Here is a 23,043-nt window from a genome sequence, read left to right on the forward strand (position 1 = left end):
AAAAAAAAAAAGTAAAATAAACAAAATAGCAACTCATTAAAAAAAAAACCCAAAACTTGAACCTCTCCATTAAGACTAAAATGCCAACTTTGATTCAAAAATAGGTCTGACATTGTTGTAATATAGATCTTCCTTGACTTACAATGGTGTCATGGCCCAATAAACTCATCATAAATTGAAAATACCATAAGTTGAAAACGCGTTTAATAATCCAAACCTACCAAACATCATTGCTTAGCCTAGCCTATCTTAAATGGGCTCAGAACACTTACATGAGCCTACAGTTGGGCAGAATCATCTAACATGAAGCCTATTTTATCATAAAGTGGTGAATATCTCATGTAACTTATTGACTACTATACTGAGAATGAAAACCAGGATGGCTGTAGGGTACAGAGTGGTTGTTAAGTTGTCTGACCTCATAATCGAGTGGCTGACCACAAGCTGTGGTGGCTGCCGCTGTCCAGCCTCATGAGGGAGGATCCTACAGCATTTCATAGGCCCAGGAAAAGAGCAAATCTCAAAATTCCGAAGTATGGTTTCTACTGAATGTGTTATCACTTTACCACCATCACAAACTTGAAAATTCGTAAGGTGAGCCATTGTAACTTGTGTTTCATCAAATTTAAGACACTGATGAAAGACATACCATTGGAATGATCCTTGTTTCTTCTGCTTTACCAACCCCCCACCATCCAGACCTCTGCGTACAAAAGTAACATCTCCAAGACGTTCCTTTCTTTTCCAACCTCACTGCCAAGTAATCTCCACCAACTCTCGCCCCCACAATCGTTCTAACTTTCTAACTAGCTTTTCTCCCCCTTCCCATTCATGTCCCCACCAGAGTCCCCCAAGCTCCAGGGCTAGCTAAGATAATTACTCTGATCCTATCACGACCTAAGTTAAATATCTTTCACGGTTCCCCAGTGCCTATACAATGTCCAGTCCTTAGCATGGAATTGAGACCTAATACGTACATGCCTGCTTCTATGAACTCTAAGAGCAGGATTTATACCTTGATAACCTGAGTTTCTTGTATATAGTAAGTATCCAGAAGTAATGCAAATGAAAATACCATTTGATTCTCAGATCTGAAATTTAGAGTAAATCATCTGGAAGGCCTGGATTAGTCACCCTGAGGAGGCAATGGAATGAATCAGGAGACCTGCAAGGGCTTTCTTTTTATTCTTAATCTTCAGAGTATAACATGTTTATAATAAAGGTCTACTGATTGCGGGAGTCTTCTGAACCAAAAATCGATTCATATCCCAACGATTTCAAATTTATGCAGGAAAAAAACCGCACCAAATGTCTGAAACTGGGAATCTCTAGAAAGTACCATAAGAGCATGACTGGAGGGACCTGTGCATATTATATAAAAGCTACACTGGTGAAAACCAGTTGCCTTTCTGGCCTTGATCCTGAGAGCTTTAAAGGGAATGAGGAAAGCAAGGTCAATTTGGAATAGACAATTTTAGCTGACAGGACACAGGTAAAGACTAAACAGAACAGCAAATGTCTAAAACAATTAGAATCATATCATTTGTGTCTTTCCAATGTATTGTTGTCATAATGCACAGGTTCATTAATGGCGATTAACAAAGATTATTAATCTATATGTAGCAAGCTCCCCTGCTTGTTGGTCTTACAAAGAAATAATCCTCTCAAATTCTATCTTAAAAATTAAAATCTACATATTGATTTACAAAATTTGGTGCACTGGGGTCACTAGAATATAATCTTAATACTTTCCTATCAGAAATCTCAAGGGGACTTATATACTATATCTTGTATTTGATCATATCATAACAACTTGTTCTCTTTAACTATTGGACTCGCTGTGTTATCCTGTGTCCAGTGCCTAAGAGCTCGTTAATTACCTAAACTATATCTCCATAGGTCTTGTTAATTACCCGTCTCCTGTCTCAGAGGACCTTGTTAATAACTTGTACAGTCTCTCTAAAGAGGTCCTAACAACACATTAAAATTAAAGATGCTTTTCTTTTAGCACCTGTCAAGTGCTGTAAATTGAGAAATTTTCACATCAGTTTATTAGCCTACAGTAGTTTTTGTGGATTTTTTTGGCTGGTTTGCTTCTCTCACAAAATCTCTCTGTATCTTAATCTCTCAGCTCAAAATAACAACAACAACAACAACAACTTAACAAAGTTTCGTCTTTTTTTGTTATGGAGCTTTTTTTGTTTTCAATTTTGAAGTCTATAAATATCAATTTGCATTAGTGAGTTAGCAAGAGGATGGCATGGTCGGTATCTGCAAATTAACCCATCGGGAAATGTACCAATTAATGAGAGCTATTATAATGAGTATTAGGATGACAAAGGGTAAAAAAGTTTCAAGTGGCATCTGGGGAGTTCGGCAGGAAAGTTCTAGTTAGTGTTAAGGGAACTCATCATATTGCATATTCTGTGTTCCCAGTCACTGTTTCATTGGATACATTCTGCAAATCCCGGGACACTAATGGATTAATGGCTCTAAAAATCACCTCAAAAGTTTTTGTTTTCTGTCTCATAAATGAGGCTACAAGTTTTCAGCTATGTAAAAGGTGTATAGCCTGTCATGAATAATAGGCAAAATTATCTTTAATATTAGACAAACAAAAAGTAAATACTGCTATTAAAATAAACCTCATGCACTTTAAGGTTTACCACGCCAAAGACTAGGTTGTAAATTCACACGGGAGGGGGACAAAAGGTCCATAAGGAGTGTTATAAAAATGAAGATTTTAAAACCATGAATGGGATTATTTCTTTAGGAGCATTTGTTCGCTATAACTTTTTAAAATCAAAATGTAGGGGCGCCTGGGTGGCGCAGTCGGTTAAGCCTCCGACTTCAGCCAGGTCACGATCTCGCGGTCCGTGAGTTCGAGCCCCGCGTCGGGCTCTGGGCTGATGGCTCAGAGCCTGGAGCCTGTTTCAGATTCTGTGTCTCCCTCTCTCTCTGCCCCTCCCCCGTTCATGCTCTGTCTCTCTCTGTCCCAAAAATAAATAAACGTTGAAAAAAAAAAATTTTTTTAAAAAATAAAAAAATAAATAAATAAATAAAATCAAAATGTAGGCCTATAGTAAACAGTCTTTTTTTCATGAACATGTTCTGCAACTCCATAATAATGATTACACGCTTATAAGCCTATGGTGATTGGTGATTTGTGAAAATAAGAAACACATTTAAATATACATTCTAGGTAACAATTTTTTATACCTTCTAAGAAAGGTATGATACAACCATACACAGGAATTGACTAGTTAAGGAAAGAAAGAAGGGAGAAAGGGAAGTAGGTCAATGTGATCCCAAAAGTAAAAGGCATTCTGTCATGCAAAATTATAAAATACTAGTGATAGATAGGAGTTCTTGATCTCAGACACTATGTCTGCACTGTCCTAAAAAACAGCTAAGGGGCACACAGGGTTTTCCACAGCAAATACTGTCAATGGAAATCCATGCATATATGCTCCAATAAAATCAGTAACACCCGGAATGATATTATAAAACATACCATTAAGTGAACATAGAGCAACTGAGACTTTTTGCCACATGGTATTCACAACTACAGTAAGGCGGAAAAATAATGAAGGGAAAGCGTGTTCTTTGTGTGAGTCACAAACGGAAGGATATTCCCAAAACGAAATTCTCCAGTAAAAATACCTCCCGTAAGTTCTTGCTCTCCGACGAGCTTCCTCTCTTAACATCAAACATCAGCTCTCCATACAGGGTACGCTTATATTATCGACTGTGTATTTTTTTTTTTTAATTTCAGAATAAGACATACCCAACGAACTTTCTCCTTAACGAATTCCCTTGACTGGGTAGAGTTCTTCAATCCTACACTTTTTCACGGAGGCTCAGAAGAACACCCATCTCAGAGTTTCTCTTCAAGTTATTATAGATAGCATATAAACACACGCATGTTTTGTAAGTGTTGCTCATCACTACTGATGCCTAGGTTTTACCTGAACCCTGAGAAACAAATCATGCACAGAGGCCATAAATATTAAGCCGTCAGACATTTCAATGCCTACCATGATTTAGATGTGTCTTAGCTATTCGGCCAAATCTCACAGTCCTCTCCACATCCCTGTTACAGTCAAGCTGATCTCCTTACTTTGGCCTCCGCATCAGCGAAGGCCCTGTCAGCAAAACTAACATGACGATGTCACCTATTCAACTATGAGTTCACCAACAGGACTCCTAATTCCTATTCATCAATGAGTACTTACTGAGCTCTTAGGAAATACATGATATAATTTAGACTAGTGATTGTTAAACCTGACTGAGAATCAGTGGTTAAGTCTCAAAAATGTTGATTTTTATTTCAGGGCCCATTCCACTAAAGATTCTAACTCAGTTTGAGATAGGACCCAACAAACTGTAAGTTGAAAAGAAGTCCCTAGGAGCCCCTGATGATCAGCACTAAGGATGTGCACCGATGTAGGTGCTATGGGGCACCCACAAAAGAAGAATTCAGCATAGCTGTTACGAAGCTTAGGTAGCTTAGGAAGTCTGCGTCTGGTGTTACAAATCAGTGGTTCTTACAACTTTTTTCAACTAGGCTTTTTGAGCACACCTAAGTTACCATGGCCCCTGTGCCCTAACGATTAATAATAGTGCTAAGGGTTGTGAGAAGTAAATGCAAAAACTGCAGTTCACTTAATATTCTGAGGATGTATCATTCAGACAAGGTTTAACTAGCTATGCTTCGTTAGGTGGCCTTCCACACGCGTTCAGGGACACAGGCTGCCCCTCTCTTATGGCTCTGCCCTTCTCAAAGATCTCCACTCAGTTAGCCTGGGGCTCCGCCAACTAGTTCAGTAAACTGCCAAATAATAAATACCTTCGGCTTTGGCCTTCCTGGCCATACAGCCTCTGTTACAACTACTTGACTCTACCACTGTAGCACAAAAGTACCCATAAACCAACGGGTAGGCTGTGCTCCACTGAAACATTCCTTACAAAAATAGGCAGCGAGCCAGACTTGGCCCCCGAGCCTTGTTTGCCAACGCCCAGGTCTAAGGTAGTGAGGAAGAGAGGCAACAGTGATGACCATCCAGTACGTTTTCACGAACAGACCTGAAGATGGTCGACATCTCTTCGGCTAACTCTTCATTAAGCCAGAACTTCGTCACATGTCCCCACCTAACTAAGGGTCTGTGTCCGTCTGAAAAGAAAGGGCATCATGTGTGCTGAACACACCCACCGCTTCCACGTTCCACTGGAAGACCGGCCCAGCGTTATAGAAGAAATGGCTGTGAACAGATTATTTAAAAATGGTGCAACGAACACGCAGGGGTTTTTTGTTTTCGGAAAATTATATACTGCTGATGCAAACAGGCACGACTTTACGAATTGTGGAGTTAACCACACAACACATTAGTTGATGCTGATGATGCCAAAGCACCTGTGATTTATAATTAAAAAAAGCAAGCGTAGCAGTTTTAAATCACAGATAACTCGATACCCATCATAAAGGGATGAAACATCTTCCTGAAAATGACAAGAATTCCAACTACACCTTCCAGTCCACGTGCAGTAGGCGCTTTGCAGCATGCCAAGCGTTCAACGGCATCCAGACTTTTCAGAAGTGGCACAGACCACAAAGTCAATGCGGTGTACTCACCGCACCCCATTCAGCTTCTTCCGGGTCCATCGCTGAGCCCGATTTCTTCACTGGCTGCACTGAGGCTGGGACGTGACTGCGCTCTGGCCAAGGGGACATCTGCAGAAGTGACGTACAGCACGGCCAGGCCCGGCACATGAAAGCGTGCTGCGTGGGGGCCTCCGCTCGCTTTGCCTGCCGCCTGACCTTGGAGACAAGGTGGTAAATGGTGGCACAAGAAAGGAGGAGCCTGGTTCCAGAATACTAGGATGGCGCTGAATGGCTGCAGGGAGCAAAACACTGGCTTCCCTCGTCCCTGGCATCGTGAGTCAGGAGGCAACGACACGGAGCTGTATGCTTGTACCGTGATAGGTGATAAGCCACTGAAATCTGGGGTTATTACATTACAGCTGGTAACTTGCCTAACACTGGTTTCTTAAGAAACTCCAGAAAATGTGCTATTCAGGGTATGAATATTACATTTCAGGAGTCCTTTAAACACACTCAGATTCTGAATAATGCTTAGTTGTACACAAAAAATGCACGTATCTGCCTTTGTGGCTCTGTCTTCCACGTCCCAGAAGATCTCGATCTCTGCAGCCCACCCTGGGCTGGAAGAGGAGACTGAAGGAATAAAAGCACATTTTAGGAAACTGGTCTGCCAAGCTTTGTATTCATTCATTCAAAAATGTTTTTTTCTAACACCTGCTACCTGCCAAGCATCAGGCTGGAGACTCGGGGCAGAAACACGAATGCCATGTGGGCACTGCCCTCAAGTTGTCCACGGCGGCGGGAGGGAAAACAGTGAGCAGCCTGTATCAGTGAACGATGGGAGGCCCGTAGAAAGGAAGACTTACGTAAGAAAACGCTGCAGCACACGGATCAATTACCCTCTCCACCTCCCTAGAAAGAGCAGGCCGGGCTTCCGAGAAGAGGGGCAGGGAGATGAAAGAGACTGCAAGTTAGTGACTGCGAGGACAAGCGTAGAACCCCCGTTCTCTGTTGGAGTAATCCCACAAAAAGCCTGATTCATTTCTCCTATCAGTTTGATGCAAGACTGTAGGACCTATTCCAAGAACAGAAGCAAAATACCATATTTGTGGTTTACAAGGTGCTTTCTTCAGGTGGATTTCACTTTTTACTAAGAAAAACTGATGTCTAAGAAAGTGTTCCTTGGTCCTTTCCAGTTTTAATCTACGCTATGCACACGCAGGGCAATACCACGGCCTCCCTGCACCTGCCATCACAGGTGAGCCAGAGACACCACAAAGAACACGATCCAGTTCCACAGCTACCCAGTTTACCCTCAACTTTGCTCAGCATTCTCGCAGACACTAGTCCCAAGAGTCCAGGAGACTCTACACACATCGATTTAGCACAACTGGAAAAAAATAACCTGCAGCACACGTCCTAGTGATAGGAGTCCATAGCTTCAAAAGGGCCTTCGGTGGAGATATTAATGTGAACAATCTAAAATGTCTCCTATCACTGACGGCTGATGTCGGGACGAGAAACAGGAACATACTGTTACGTAACGACATAACTACCTTGACCGTATTCTCCAAATTCCACTCAAGATAAAGCTGCTTTCTGGAAGTTTGAACTGCTTTCTTTTCCAAGATCTATTTATAGTCGATCCTCCTTCTTTACACTATAAATTAGAGCAACCCGCAACCCTTTTATTCCAAATGTGTTACATTTACCACAAACATGGTTTGTACACAGATGAAAGGTTAACTTCCCAGGAACCTGGATGGTTGTTATCCTCATACCTGACATCCCAAAGAATAGGGAGAAGAGAAATAAAATTTTTAAATCTTGTTTTTTTGTTTTTTTTTTAAATGCTTGCGAGCGTTTTATGCATATATCAAGAAACAACTCTAATTCTGATAGAAATAGCACTCGTACTGAAATCGCCCAAACAAAGCCTGAATCGGGCAAAATGCCACACTCACTTTTCAAATCTGTGGCAGTCCATGTGAACAGCCCAAGTAAAGGGCAATTAAAGAGCTGAGGACACTTATTTTTCCATACGCTGCCATAATTTAAAAACCTTATTTTCCTATCATTTCCCATTTTTCTTGCTTTTTTTGACTCTAAAATTATATAAATTATCCAATCTCTAAGTTATCTCAGACAGTTGTTTTTAATTATCTTCTTCATAAAAAGAAGTTCAGTGAAAGTGGGGAGAAGCAAATATATTCCTATTTACCCCTGTAATTTAGGACTTAATATATGTAATATACTATGTAAAATCCCAAAATGAAATATTTGAGAGCGGCATAACAAAACTACGGACTCAATAAAACATTAATACCACATGATAAAAATGTATTTCTTTGGAGTGTAGTTTATAAAGAAAACCGAACAATACTTTTTAAATCCATGGCAAATATTTATTGCTAAAAGAAAACGAAAGAAACACGTTTCCCGTGAAAATGTTAAATGCCTGCTTTAACGTGTCATTAGGAGATCGGAAGACAGGTGGGAGAGCATGGTCTAAACGGGTGCTTGTTAGCACTGTATTTTTCGCTTCTAGTGGGACAAAACAAAGCACTGCTTTTGAATAAAGTATGATATGACAGTATATAAAACGTAATAACAGCTACCGTTCACGGGTTCCCTATCTGGGCCCTGGCTTTATACCATGTACTTGATTTGTAACTTATCATCACCCAGTCCTACCAGGTAGGTATTCTTTTCCTTGTTTCAAAGATGGAGATGATGAGGTTTATAGAGGTCACAGAGGTAGCGAGCCAGGGTTCCCGCTCCGGTCTGCATTCTAGACATTACTGCCTTGAGGAAAAACTTCTATTTCCCATGGCAGACACTCTACGATACTATTCTATAATTGCTTAGGATTCCAATACATTCATCTTAGTCTTTGCTTAAGGTTTCTTTAATCAGCTGTTCCACGGTGTACTTCTGCAAAATCCATAATCTCATTTAAAGGTATATTCGCAGTTCCAACTTGTACTAAGGAATAAGAAAAGTACCGTTATATGCATAACTGAGAACTCAGATTTTGAAAACCTAATCTTTATCATTACCATGAGAGTGAGCATTCCCATGCCTACAAATCATCATATAGATGCACTTTGATATATTTACAGTACCCACAAGGGTCACAAAATTCCAGTAAACAGTCACAAAGCAAAGCTACTTCTAAAGAGCCACTTGTTAAAGGCAGGTGACACCTACTATGAAAACCAGTAAGACCTAACATGAGCCAGCTACTCTTAGAGAATAGCCCACGGGTTGCTATGGTCCACTAATCCTCTCCAGAGAGCCCAGGAACTAATCCCTGGAAAATAATATCTAGAAACACAACATATCACCTAAATTTCTGGCTTAAATGAACACCCACTGGTGATTCACTCTCACCATGTCTCATCAAAAGCTATGCTGCTCTCTTCACAAGTTTCAGTTGAGTTTCTGGCTCACATAAGTAGAAAATAGACTAGGGTAGGGATTAAGAATCTTTTATCCTTCTAAGATAAAAAGTTCAATTCCAAAGATGTATGCAATGATTCCTGGCTCCATAATTAATTATAAAAATAAGATAAGAATTTTGTTCAAGTCAAATAAAACATTCAAGTATTTTTAAAGGGATAGTTGATACTTTAAGGACGCTATTTTTCAAAATAGCCCAACTTCCCCCATGTTAGGCTTACCTTGAAGATGGCATTATATTTGAAGCCCTGAATTTTGCTGTAAACGGATTAGTTGACTCATAATCGAAATAGTCCTGACGATTTTCACTAAATGCATTGGGTGATTTCAAGTCACAAGGGCTATCAGATCCCCCATTGTTAAGTTTATCAGATCTTCTGCTATCTTTTTTTCCAGTCACTCTTTCAAACAGGCTAACTTTCTCCCTTTTCTCCCTTTTATTTTCTTTCCTTACTTCAACTGGTTTTGAAAATAAATTCATGCTGCTGTCCCAGGATTCACTGCTTTCTTCAAATGGATTTTTCTTCCTTGGCAGTGTTGCAAATTTTTGGGGTAATGAAGCAGTCACATTTGTAAATGGGTCATTTTGTCTTCCGAAAGACGAGTCACCTTCATCCACACTGCTGTCAGGTTGGTTCATTTTAGAAGTATCAAAGCTTAATGTTCTTCTGTGTGGAGATTTGAGACTTCCTGCAAACAATTTTGTAGTTAGTACATAATCAGTGACACATTGCATCATGCTACTTGACAGATTCTGTGTGCACACTGCTGCTTTTAGAATGAGAGCAATTAGCTATTTAAAGATATTAACCTTTAAAATAATCAAGGAAAACAATCTTAAAATGCTAAAGTATAGCGGTCTGAAGTAGGCAGGCTATTAATAATTAGCATATTGCTAGACAATCAGTAATTTACTCAGCTCAGAAAGAAACAATCATATAAACACACTAGAATGTCAAAACCAGAGGTTCTGGTGGGCATGATGGTGCTATAAATTCTCAAAGACGTTTTTCATCATTAGTATTAAATATACTTTCCTACTCCTGCACACGCAAGGTTTTTCTTCTAGGAACTTTCTGATTAAATGGAATATCCATTTATGTCTCAGGCTTCCGAGACTGAAGAAACAGCAATTAAGAAAAAAAAAAAGAGAGAGAGAAAGAGAATCCAGGCTTTGAAAAGCAACTGGGACTTATTTTTGTTATCACTTAATATAACCACAATGCTGAATGCAGACAAGTTCTGCCTTTAATAAACATCAATTTTGAGGATAGTCAGCACTCAACAAAGATTTGATAACTAAACTTGAAAACTATCAAGAAGTTTCAATTTTTAATTTTCTAATTTTCTAAGTGAAACTCTGAAAATTAAAAGGGTAGTTCAGATCACTGAGGCTACGATTAGAAAGTGTCACTTACCACTTTCCGGAACCGCTCCGAAGGAATCTATCTGGCGTCCAAGAAGATGTGTCTGACCAGCGGTGCCAGACTTCAGCTTCTCAGAAGATATGTGGGTCCCAGTCAGATCAGACATCGAATGTGCCGAAGAGAGTCGCTGAGGACCCAAAAGGAAAGGCTTTTTTGGTTTGGATTTCATCTGCATTTCACCACTTGAAAATTCAGTACTGGCATCGGGCATGTGAGAACTTGGAATGATGGCAGAAGACGTATCAGAAAATGTCCCATCGTTTTTTCTACCTTTCATCTTATCTTTTAATTTTGCAAAAGGAGACCTTGTTTTGTCCTTCATTGATAAGTCAAACATACTTGCTGTCATATTGTTCCTCATGAATTGAATATTGACCTTTATCTCACCCCTGTTTTTGGCTCTTTTTCCTTGTTTGGATTCTAATCTAAACCACCTTAAAGAGAAGGAAAAAAAAAAAACTGGGTTGTAACATGTAACAAAGAGAGGATATGTGCTTGTTATGTACAAATAGCTTTTCAGGCTAAGCTATTATTACAAATCAAGGCACTCTAAGCATGACAGTGATTATGTGTCCATCTGAAGTAAATGTTGCTAGTGGCCCAAGAACACTGTTGAAGGTTAAAAGACACTGAGGTAAAGACTACTGAAAGAATTCATCAATACAAACTACTTTTGAGCACTATAAAATGATAAAGGATCACATTTTTTTAACAAATACATATTTAGCCCCAACCCCCAAATATTTCTTCTCTAAAAACTACTAAAAGAATGTTGTTGATATTGGAGACCACTGCACTGGAGTTTGCTAATCATGAAAATTACATGTGATGTGAATTTAGATCCATGTGAAGTGGGTCAAAGCCTTCTCCTGAATAAAATCTGAAAAATGTGCAAAACGTAGGAAGCGACAATTAGTAATAACTCTTGTAAGGGTTTTGAAGAAAAGAGAAAGCCTAAATGCTTCCTGTTAGAATGGACTTGCTTCATTTGCTATTGCCACTGTAACAATACCAAATAAAAATTCCCTTAATTGGGGCCAAATCTTCTGCTTTTAGTCAGTTCGCCGAATTGCACTGCCTGTTCTCAAATGACGTTACAGGAGTCGCCCTTATCCGCGGTTTCACTTTCCACGGCTTGTTACCAGTGGTCAACCGGCTTCTGGAAGAAGATGATCCTTCTGGTACTTCCTCAGAAGGTCGGCGGTAGCCTCATGCTAGGTCACAAAGCCTACATCACTCACCCCACTTCGTCTCAATCCGGAGGCATTTTATCATCTCACATGATCACAAGAAGGATGATTACAGGACAGTAAGAGATGTGAAGAGAGAGACCCCATTCGCGTTACTCTTATTATAGCATATGTTACAACTGTTCTGTTGTATTATGAATTTCTTACTGTGCCTAATTTATAAGTTAAACTTTATGACAGGCACACATATATAGGGAAAAACATAGTGTATCTAGGGTGGGGTACCAGCCACACTTTTAGGCAACCACTGGGGTCTTGGAACGGATGCCTCGTGGATAAGAGGGGCTACTGGATAAGAGGCAAAGTTTATTTTGGTTTTGTTCACAGTACTTTTATCCATGAGAAAGTCTTCAGTTGTCAGTGTTACAAGTGGTCATTCTATAGGGAAAACAGCCAAAAGAAAAAGAAAAAGAAAAAAATTTGCAAAATCGAGCCTAGAAGAAAGTTTCTACAGTGTTTTCCCATTACTTAACAATGAAGCATAAACTGCACACAGGTTAGTACTTAAATACAGCTCTAATAAAGTGTAACACATTTTCTTAGCTACAAAGGAACTCTGATCTAAGTTTACATTAGTACTTTCTCTCCTTGTTACTAAGAAGATACCCAAGAAGAAGCTTATGTTTACCATACACCAAGTGAAGACTGGTTCACGGGTCTTTCCAGGCAGGAGAGGAAATTAGCACATAGCGTATATACCAGCCACATCTTAGCAAGCAGCGCACAAGAGAAATATTTTCTTCGTTAATTTGAGGCATTTCAATCAATTAAGATTTAGTTGCATCAAAGCAAGCAATTTATTAAAATAAAATATTTTATAACAGAAAGCCTTAATCAGAGACCCTAAACTGAGAAAAGCCCTTGAGGCCAATGGTGAAATCTGAAGACACAGGGACTAGAAATAAGAAATGACAGCAATAAACTCTGTGGAATAGAAAACCTTGAACAATACAGAACTTAGCACTTGAAAAGCTTGGTAATAAAACAAGGTTATATACCCAGTTATTAATTCCCAGTTTGGGATCATAAAGCCATTTTAAATAGGGGAGAAATGCTTCTGACGGAGGGTACATGGGAAATATTCTGTACCATTTTAGGCTTTACACAAAATAAGTGAAATACACTTTGCAAGAAACATACCAAAAACAAAACAAAAAACCTACGCATGTAGGACTTTCATGTATATAACAAATCAAAGCAAATCTGGGAAAAAAAAAAAACAAAAAACCAATAAACCAATAACCCAATAAATGGAAGAGGGTAGAAGTAATCGAAACTCACTGAATTTCAGAGATAAGGCCAAACCAATCATCTAATTTAACATCTGCTTTTCACAGATGAGGAAATTGAGGCACAAACGGTAAGTAACTTCCCAATGTCAGATTAAAGTTCAATAAGGAAAATATCCAAGTGGATGAACAACATGTGCATGAAAACAGTTGCTCTTTCCTATGTGATGAACCACATATGTTAGTAACATTAAAGGCAGGGCTGGTCACATGTTATAGAACACTCTATTTAATCAAGAGACAGTGACAGCCAAAGAGGAAGGCAGCACAGGTTTTCTACTGCTAAAGGGTAAGCTACTTGAAGAGTCTGCCTTGCACTCAATAAATGTTTACTGAATACTTTTTCTAAAACTCTATTTTTAACACAACCGAGCTATAATTCCGTGCGTGTGTTGCATTGTTTTATTTTATGGTAGGGAACACTAAAGACTTAGGTAAGCTTTGAAGGATCAAGCAAGTCGGTATTTGAATACAAACTGTAAATACAGTATATTTTCCATCCTCCCCCCACCCCACCCCAAGGAGAAAACTGCAAAGCACTTTCAACGAATACGTAAACTTAAAATTTAGGCATGACAAATAACTTCAGCTGCTTTGTTTTGAAAGTGATATAATGGGGAAGAAGTCTTAATGAGACCTTCAAGAATCATTCCAGAGATAGTACTTATTTTCCCAGGCTTCAGAAAGATAAAATGAAGACACATCATTTGGGGCTTAGTGGATTAATGCTGATTTTTTTCACCTCTGGAGTACCGGGTTTCAACTGCGTCTGGCCTCTGTTCAATTTTTAGCGGGCACAGGCCCATGTTCAAAAGCCACCACACATGTGGGAACTATTCCCAAGCAATCGGTGCTGTGTGGTCAGAAACGGGACAAGATTGGCAGGAAGGGTGCCAGAGGCCAGGACACAGGTGCACTGCAGACTCACACAAAAGTCCTAAAATCTGCATGTGTTTGAGTCATACCTAACTCGAGGGACTCTGATTGTTATTACTTTTCATGAGCATTAAAAAAAAAAAAAAAAAAAAAAATCAACATCACCCAGTTCTGCTGTAAAAAAAAAAAAAAAAAATCAATAGATATTACATAACAGCATGAACGATTTTACCATTCTATTATTAAACATTGTATTATTTCCTTAAATCTTGTGCCAGAACCAACCCAGACACTCATAAAAGTGGGAGATACAGAAGTTCTCTTTCCGTGCCCCACTCAAAGTGTTCTGGCTCAGGCCCTTTCCCTCTCCGGACAGGAGAAGAGAAGAGAAGAAAAGAAAAAAGAAAAAAAAAAAAAAAGGGGGGGGGGCATTTAATTTCAAATCATAAAAATAAGCAAAATAAGAGTTTTAGCCTTCATGCTTCTCTCCCTATCATGACACAATTGGAAGACAAGCTGTAAATACTTGTCTTCAGCGTCGAGAGTAAAAAGTGTCACACCCAGCAGCTTCGTGGGACTTCTAAATCAGCTGGTGGCCTTCATCACTCATACCGGTTTTCTAAAAAGCACTTGGGGATAGGCCGACAAGGCTCAGCACTGTGCAGAATATTAAATATCTTTCTTGCAATACACCGGTGGCTCAAGTTCATTGCTCACTGTGCCACGTGCACAGCTGTGCTGCAAAAGGAAGCTATTAAATATATTAAAAACCCAGAAATATTACCAATAAAGATATCTCATCAAATATGTGGTCCTCATTTATCCACAAAGAAAATGGGATTTAATAACATATGAAAATCGCTTCACATGCAATAAACATCACAAGCCCTGTTGATAACATTTAAAAGCGTTTTCCCCCTAAAAGTTCTTATCAGTTTTATGTAGTGGCCAATAGAGAATTCCCGTAGGGAGACTACGATAAGAGAGTGTTGCTTATGACCAAATTTATTGTCATTCGGATGCTGACAAAGATAAAGAGTCCAACAAGAAGGAACTTTAAAAGCTTAGTTCATCCTCTGAGTTTCCGAATTCACAGCTGGGCCTACTTTCACTCAGAAAACTTCTATTGGAGAGAAGGCCTGAAATACATCATTCGATAACCTAAAAAGTGCCCAAAGTGCAGCATAATATTTCAAGTTATAATATGCTTAAAAGTTTACATTCAAAGCACTTTAAATATTATAGAGTGAGTGTCATCCAAAGTTGGTGATTTGAAACAAATTATTTGCTAATTATCCACTTTTTTTTTCCAGTTTAAATTTGATGAAGAACTCCTCAGGGGAAACTGAATACCACTTTGTAGGAATGAAACAGTGACCAACATCACTGATATATATTCAACTTTACATTTTTTAAGCCCTTTCTTTTTCTTAAAATACTGTTATCTCTTGGTGAGCTTAAACGTTTACCATTTTCCCTCATGCATTCCCAGTACTTATCCCTCTACCCTTTTACCCTGCGTATATTAAATCTTACATACAGTTCCGATTTAAAAGACGTTTTTTAATAAAAATAAAAACTGCAACCAGGAGAAGGCTGCAGGAAGATATGTACAGAAAATAATAAGACACGGTTGTTCTAAAAATGTAAGAAATTAACACGAACCTCAAGAAAGTTACACTTATAAAAAGTTTTTAAAAGGGCAAATAAATTACAGTTATGACTGAAAGAAACACCAAAGCTGCTTCGGAAACTTGAAGTCCTGTTATAAATTCAACCTGTATTTTTCTCTCATTAATTCCATTAATCTTAAGGGTCTCTCAGACCAGAATAATTAATTATAGGCTTAAGAAAGGGTGAGTACACCTATCTCTGGAAATTTACTATTTTTCGACTTGAGACATAACATCCAATGTTAAATTATATTATCCTTTTTTTTAAATGAGAACATATCTACTCTAAGCTTGAAAGTCACAGGTAAGAGGTCATGTTTGTATTGAAAAGGTCATCAAATCACTTCATCAGAACTGAACCCTTGTCTCCAATCTGAGAACATTCCACATAGTCTAAACATGCCGACTTTACAGAACTAATTCTGAAGTAATACACTCCCTCCAATACGTTGTAAATTCAAAGAAAAATGTTAGTGTCTATTGAAGGTTGAGAATATTTGTACATAGTTTTCATTTTTTTTTTCTTGTAACGGCTTTAGACTCCATCAAGCTGTCCTGACCCTGAAAGATGGTTGAGCTAAAATAAAGGCCAAGTTTATAAAGCTGCAATGAAATACTGAGCTCTAAATGTGGTCATTTATCTTCTGACAGAGTTCAATATGTGACCTGATATTGAAGACTTAATTTTCTGATGTTCCAATTCCTGGAAAATTGTAATGTTTAATGATTAGAACAATTTACACATACATGAAGTTTTAGTTGGTCAACACTGGGATCCAGTCCTCCGAGGAGTAGTGAAACAATGTCAATTTACTTACAATTCAATGCAAAATATTCAATTATTTAAGATGTTTCCCTTAAACGCAAAATGAGAGTAACGGATCCTTAACGACTCCATTTAAAAAATATTTCTTCACAAGGGCTACTTCGACTTCAGATGTGTGCAAATGTGGTGCCCAAAACTAGGTCATGTTTCAGTCCGAACACCAACGCCCCAGTTACACAAATAATTTCCAAGAACAGAAAATCCATAAATAAGATACCATCTCCCCCCAAATTCAAAATAAATTATATAACTTACTCTGTTTTCCTTCTTTGTTTGTCCTCAAAGATGTCATTGAGATTGATTGCCACCTGCCCTAAAAATTTATCCAGACCCACCAGGGACCTGTGCATAACTATGAGGAAAAGAATGTATTTCTCCGGATTCCCCTGCATTAGCAACCCAGGTAGCTCAAAAGAGGCCTCTTCCTTCCAGACTGGCTCAAGGGTTTTCTCGGCTACAGAGGTGGAGTACTTTTCCCTGCCCAGCTGAATTATAGTGTATGTGTCATTGGTGCCACTTTTGCCTTTGGGCTTCAGATCTTTGGCTTGGAGCACTGTGACCTGCACGTGGGTAGGAAACCACTTTTGGGCTTGCTCGGACAGCATCGTTCTGTCCTTTTTCTCTGCACCGGGTTCTCAAGCGCAGGCAGTGCCCCTCCCGGAGGGAGAGCCTAATTCCTTAATCGCTGCATCCTAAGGGCACTTGACGGCGACGGGCAGACTCACAGCTGCCCAACTTCGCCAGGGCTCACTGTCAAGCGCCCTGCTGGGGCAGCCCCGGGGCACGGCTGCTCTGGGGGTGCCCTCGCCGCGGCAGAAGCGCAGGGGCCCACCATCCCCAGGCCGCGCCGCCCAGGCCTCCGCGAGGACCCCGCACCTTCACGCGCCGCCGGCCGCGGGGACGGGCCCTGGGCGGCGGCGGCGGCGGGGGCGGGCGGCTCCCGGGCCTGCGGGCAGGTGAGGCCTGGCCGCCGGGGCCCCGCGGAGGGCTGCGGGGGTGGGAGGGCGCCCCCGGCCCGGCCGACTAGGGCTCGCCCCCCCCCCCAACTCGCAGCCCCCGGCCCCCCCCCCCCGCCTGCCTCCTCGCGGCCGGGCCGCCCCCGCCTCCTCCGCACCTCCCGCCCGCCCGCGCAGGCCGGCGGGCCCGGCCCGGCTCCTCCTTCCGACCCCGGTAATACGAACCGCCGGCGGCTCGCGCGGCCTGGCTCCCTCTCGCAAACCTCTCCCTCTCCCTCTCCCTCCTCCTCCTCCTCCTCCCTCCTCCTCCCCCTCGCCTCGGCTCCTCCTCTAGGGCGGGGGCGGGGGCGGGTCGCCTGGCTGTGGAGCGGGACGGGGGACGGGGCACGCGGCCGCCCCGGCGCCGGCGGGCCGAGGGCTGCAGGGCGGCGGGCACGGGGCTCGGCCTCGCCGGGCCGGCTGCTGCTAACACCCGGCGGGCGGCGGCGGCGGCGGCGGCACTTCCGGGTTGGCCTTCTCCATGTTGATCTCGGGAACGCGACGGGGCGGGGCCGGGCGGGGCCGTGGGGTCAAGGGTCAGCGCCTCCCTGGTTGCCGTGGCGACCGGGGGCGCGCGGCGCGAGCTCCTCTCCCAGTGCTGAGTGCTCCTCCTGGGTTTCGCTCTGGCTGCTGCGGCCTGGCACGGCGCTGGGCTCTGGGGACGCGGGCACCTGCACGGGGCGGCTGGGGAAGCCAGGGAACGTTCCTGAAAGGTGGCAACCAAGGCCCGGGCAAGCCCGATCTAGGAAGAGACCCAGTTTTAATCTTTGGGAACCATCTTGGGGGTACCCTGATGCCTGGCGCTCGGCACCGAGCGGACCTTAGATAAATGGTGGTGGGATGCATGGGCCCTCTTCCTTGACCGAAAACACACTTTTCCCCAATCGCTTATCCACTCTTCTCAAATTCACTGGAAACACATCCCCCACCCTCCACCTCAGTGGAAGAAGAGAGGGCAGCGGATAAAAGTTTCCAAAACCGGCACAGGAATTTAATAAAGATCGCGAGAGACACTGGGCTGCAGTCAAAAGGCCTGGTTTTACACCCATGTCTGCTATTATCAGCCTGTGTGACCTTGGACAAGTCATTTCCCCGCCCTGAGCCCCAGTTTCTTCAAGGGTGAGAAGACCGTGTCTAAGACCGCTGGCCACTGTATGGGTTCAACGTCAAAAGGACACCTCGTGGGCACAGTCTGGTAGACTATCCTACTTTGGAAGCCAAACCCAGAGAGGATTCTCCTTCACCATGGGCTACAGACTATGGCCTTACCTGCGCCTTAGGGCAAAACCGAATGGACACCAGTGCTGCTGGAATGGAAGGGGTTTTTTTTTTTAAGAGAAGAAAATGGGGATCTGTTCATGCTGAGCTTTTTCTGGACTAGCCTGATCTGGTGGGGAAAGTATGGATAATGGCTGACGAGCCGGGAGCCTTCCTTGACGCTCTACCTCTGCCAGAAATTCAGTATAGTGCTTGTGAGGCACTTAGCCTCCTGAGGCAAGGAACTGAGATTCTGGGAGCCTCCGACTCGTCCGTAACTTGTAGATAAAGTGGCTGTTGGATTGTAGATAGGTTTTGATTTGATTTGATTGTGAATAAAATAGTGTGGAGGAGTATTCTGAGATAATGTACGTTTCCTAGCATAGTGTGGCACCGAGTCTCCTTTGCCCCTCTATTTCTCAACGACAAGAGACCTGCATATACTACCTTTATTGTATTTCTTTCTGTTCATGTTTTCCCTTCCCAAGGAAATTCTAAATTCTTTGAACTGCCTGTGTATCATGGATCATCCCTCCACAGTGGCTGACATTCAGTATGTACTTGACCTGTTGAATGACTTACTGCCTTTTCTCCCTTTATAGGACTAATTGTGAGACCCAAACAATATGATAGACGTGCATATACTTTTCCGACTTAAAATGGCTGTAAAACGGGGCGCCTGGTTGGCTCAGTCGGTTAGCTTCTGACTCTTGATTTTGGCTCAGGTCATGATCTCGTGGTTTGTGAGATCAAGCCCCCGGCACTGACAGTAAGGAGGCTGCGTGTGATTCTCTCTCCCCCTCTCTCTGCCCCTCCCCTGCTCACTCACACATGCTGGCTCTCTCTCTCAAAGTGAATACACATAAAAATAAAATAAAATGGCTGTAAAAGTAAGGTATTGTGTTTATTATTTTTAGGCAAGGTTTACAACTTTTCCATTTGAGGACATTATGTTGTCCATATTCCTCAGTGCCCCATATTTACGGGATACTAGCTGCAGCACTTAAAACTAACAAACAAGGTCTTTTCATTAAACGTTTTTTGAATGGAGGCGTGTGAAGGCCTAATATATTTGCATCACCAGAGCAGCCAATGAAAAACTTTAGTTAGGGAGGGGATGACCTTATACATTATCTTAATCTTGAAGAAAGAAGATTTTGTCCTAATTCTAAAGGACGACACCACAAACCTCAGAGACTACCCAGGTTCTAGCACATTCTTTCAGGGACCCACTGGCACTTGCTAGTGTCTATAGATTTCCTCTCATCTATTAGAAACTCCCCGTTTTTTAGTTCTGCTTACACACAGTGACTGGTGTGAGTTCTGCATGAAGTAGGCACTCCAAAAAGAGACACTGGATGGATTTGCCACCAAAATCTTCAGGGGAATAAACTATAGATGAATCTTGAATAATCCTGAGCTAGACACTGTCTAGAAAGAAAGACCTGGTTTTAGGTCATTCTAAAGAAAGCATGCTATAAAAGTGGGGTTTCTTTTTCTTTTCTTTTTTTTAAAGAGAATTTTCCATCTCTGAGACACAGTGTATGAAAAGGCCATGTGTGGAAAATAAAACAAAATCACCATCGTACTGTGAATATAGCAGCTGGATCCCAGAGTGGGCCATTGTCAACGTTAAAGAAAAATATTCTTAATGATTTTTAAAGAGGGCACTGAATAGTCAATGGTGGAATTTCAACCAGGATCTCCAGGGAGAAATCATTTGACACCTGAAACTCATGGAAACAAAATAAACATCGTGAAAACAAATGTAAGTTCAGATTTTGTATAAGTTGCATTTTTAGAAGCCTTCATGCCTCTATTAAAGGTTGTAATTAAATAAACAATAGGCAATTAATTATAATAGTGGATGTGTGTTTCTAAAGAGCTTAAATTGTTTGGTAAGCTTTATTAACGATTATCAACTTGTTTACAAGTATCAATTCACTCATCTCTGAAATACAGCCATCTCCAGGGTAGGAGTTAGCAGCAATAGTTCACAACACAACCACACACTCCAACACAATTCAAGGAATACTCTAAAGGCAAGAGCGAAACAACTGGAATTACCAACATCTCTTCCTGTGGCACCGAAATTTCTTTTGAGTTTTCCCCAAACCTAGCTAGGGCCAAAATTGTTTAGATTTACTATCTGGCAAGATCAGAAGTTACGACCTAATGATCGTAAGCCAGAATAAGAAAATAGCATATTTTTGCCCCAGGGAAGCAAATAAACAACAGCAACAAAAATGAGCTAAAAAGAAGCCAGAATTACATTGTAAAAGTGAAGTGATTGCCTGTAAGAAATTTCTCAATTGTTTACTAAGAGAGTAAAAACTTGTCCGTCGGATCGAATATGTGGTTGGCTCACAGTGAAAAATAACGGCAATTATATAAGATCCGGGATCAAAGTGGTTCTGCAAAACGTTTATTGTCTTACAGTTTTAAAAATCTCTTACTAATTTTAAGATATACATGCAAGGTAATTTAAGAAGGGAAGAAGGAGCGGTGCCTAGGTGGCTCAGTCGTTGAGCATCGGACTTTTGCTCAGGTCAGGATCGCATGGTTCATGGGTTAGAGCCCTGCATCAGGCTCTGTGCTGACAGCTCAGAGCCTGGAGCCTGCTTCAGATTCTGTGTCTCCCCCTCTCTCTCTGCCCCTCCCCCACTTGTGCTCGCTCTCTCGCTCTCTCTCGCTCTCTCTCAAAAATAAATAAAAATATTAATTTTTTTTTAAAAAAGGAAGAAGGATTACATACATAAAGACAACATACCAGAGTTGAACAGAGTCACTTGTTTTTATTATCCTATGACTAATGATATGCGCAGAAATATTTAGTATTGGGAAACCAAACACCAGGGCTTGGGAAAATAACACAGCTTAAAGGAGTAAAATGCTGAAATTTCTCATCTGAAACTGTTACAAAGCCAGTTGCAATGATTAGGAAAAATTTGACCAGAAAATAAAGTCAATATTTATTCTCCAATAGTGGAAGATTCCAGTTTAAAATATTTACTAAGTGCTGCACCTTTAAGTAACGCCCCATAGGGAGACTTATTCCAAGCACTGTGAAAGACTCTTCCCTTTGGGCAGCAGCATCTCTAAACTTGCAACTTGCAAATCTATTGTAGGACAATTACAATGCTCTTAGTGTTTAAATAACCCACTAGGTCATTCCCATATACATAATGTAACAGATGTTAATTATTTTTCAGTTGGAGGTTCAGAGACATAAGGGCAGCAAGAAGCTTTTCCAAAGTATCATTACAATCTTCAGACTTCGGATGCACACACACACACACACACACACACACACACACACACGCACACTTCAAATATATAGATAACTTGTACATATATACATATGGCAAAATTCCAGAATCACGTTGAAGATATATGCATAGATTAATTTTCACATAATCAGTGAAAAAATAAAAGAGTATTTGGCAAGTTGATTTACAATTATAATCACAATAAACTATTATTGGGAGGTGTTGATGATTGTTTTCATCGCTGGATTGGTGGATTTGTCTTCTGGGATTGGGCAGTATATGGATTCAGCATATAGTGTATGAGAAGCAGTGGGGTGTATAACATAAAGAGCTCTAGTCAGGAACTTGGGTCTTAATCCCCAGTCTGCCTATTGCTAGCTACATATCTTTAGGGAAGTAATTTTCCTTCCTTGGACCTCTGTTTCTTCATCTGTAAAATAAGAGTCTATAATAGGAATCACTAAAGCATTCTATAATATTTAATAATTCTAAGTAGTACATCCACAACACAAAGAAGCAAATTGCATTTTAATTTTCTAATTGAATTCAGTCAACACACTAAAGCAGATTCCCTTTCTATGTAACTTATTCATAAAGGATCCTCTAATTCAAGAGAAAAAAAAAATCTTCAAAATGTCTGGAGAGTCTCTCTCCCAAATGAAAATGATCATCACAGAAAGGAAGTAAATACAACTTTTATTAACAGACTCTACATGAGGAAATTGACACTAACAGCCCAGGATTTGGAAGAAATTACATATAAGTGGTTTTGGAAAGACTTAAACTTTTCACTTGTAGTAATAAACATAAGTTCTATCGATATTCTTTGCAACTTTTTCAAGCTACAAAGACATGCAGACTGAGGAGGACAAGAATTTATGGACCAGAATAGATATTTACACACCAGAAAGTTTTGTGTGGATGTCTTTTAATTTCCTCCTCATGCTATCATACTATTAATGTGTGATTTTTGTTCCCTCAACAAAATTTACCCATGTTGGGGCACCTGGGTGGCTCAGTCAGTTGGGCGTCCGACTTCAGCTCAGGTCATGCTCTCACACTCCGTGAGTTCGAGCCCCGCTTCGGGCTCTGTGCTGACAGCTCAGAGCCTGGAGCC

General features: G+C 41.1%; 1 protein-coding gene across 3 annotated transcripts in view; it reads right to left on the reverse strand.

The window, feature by feature from the left end:
• The window catches only part of RAB11FIP2 (RAB11 family interacting protein 2), a 39,244-nt gene extending 22,159 nt beyond the window's left edge, over positions 1-17,085 (reverse strand). Inside the window, exons 1-4 of one of the 3 annotated variants that reach the window (XR_015241876.1) lie at positions 16,661-17,085; positions 10,483-10,925; positions 9,286-9,754; positions 5,633-5,818 (exon numbers count right to left, since the gene is read on the reverse strand). Coding sequence is in view for 2 of the 3 variants with exons in the window: in XM_086680977.1 (XP_086537103.1) it covers positions 8,554-8,587; positions 9,286-9,754; positions 10,483-10,925; positions 16,661-17,010 (1,296 nt within the window). In the remaining variant the exon portion in view is untranslated. Of the gene's footprint in view, positions 1-5,632; positions 5,819-7,985; positions 8,588-9,285; positions 9,755-10,482; positions 10,926-16,660 lie in introns of those variants that run through there. The other 2 variants (XM_086680977.1, XM_025918254.2) reach the window with 2 other exon arrangements.
• Between the last annotated feature and the right edge of the window lie 5,958 nt (positions 17,086-23,043).

Source organism: Puma concolor, chromosome D2 (assembly GCF_028749965.1).
Source record: "Puma concolor isolate L17-30 chromosome D2, mPumCon1.1.hap2, whole genome shotgun sequence".
Classification (NCBI taxonomy): domain Eukaryota; kingdom Metazoa; phylum Chordata; class Mammalia; order Carnivora; family Felidae; genus Puma; species Puma concolor.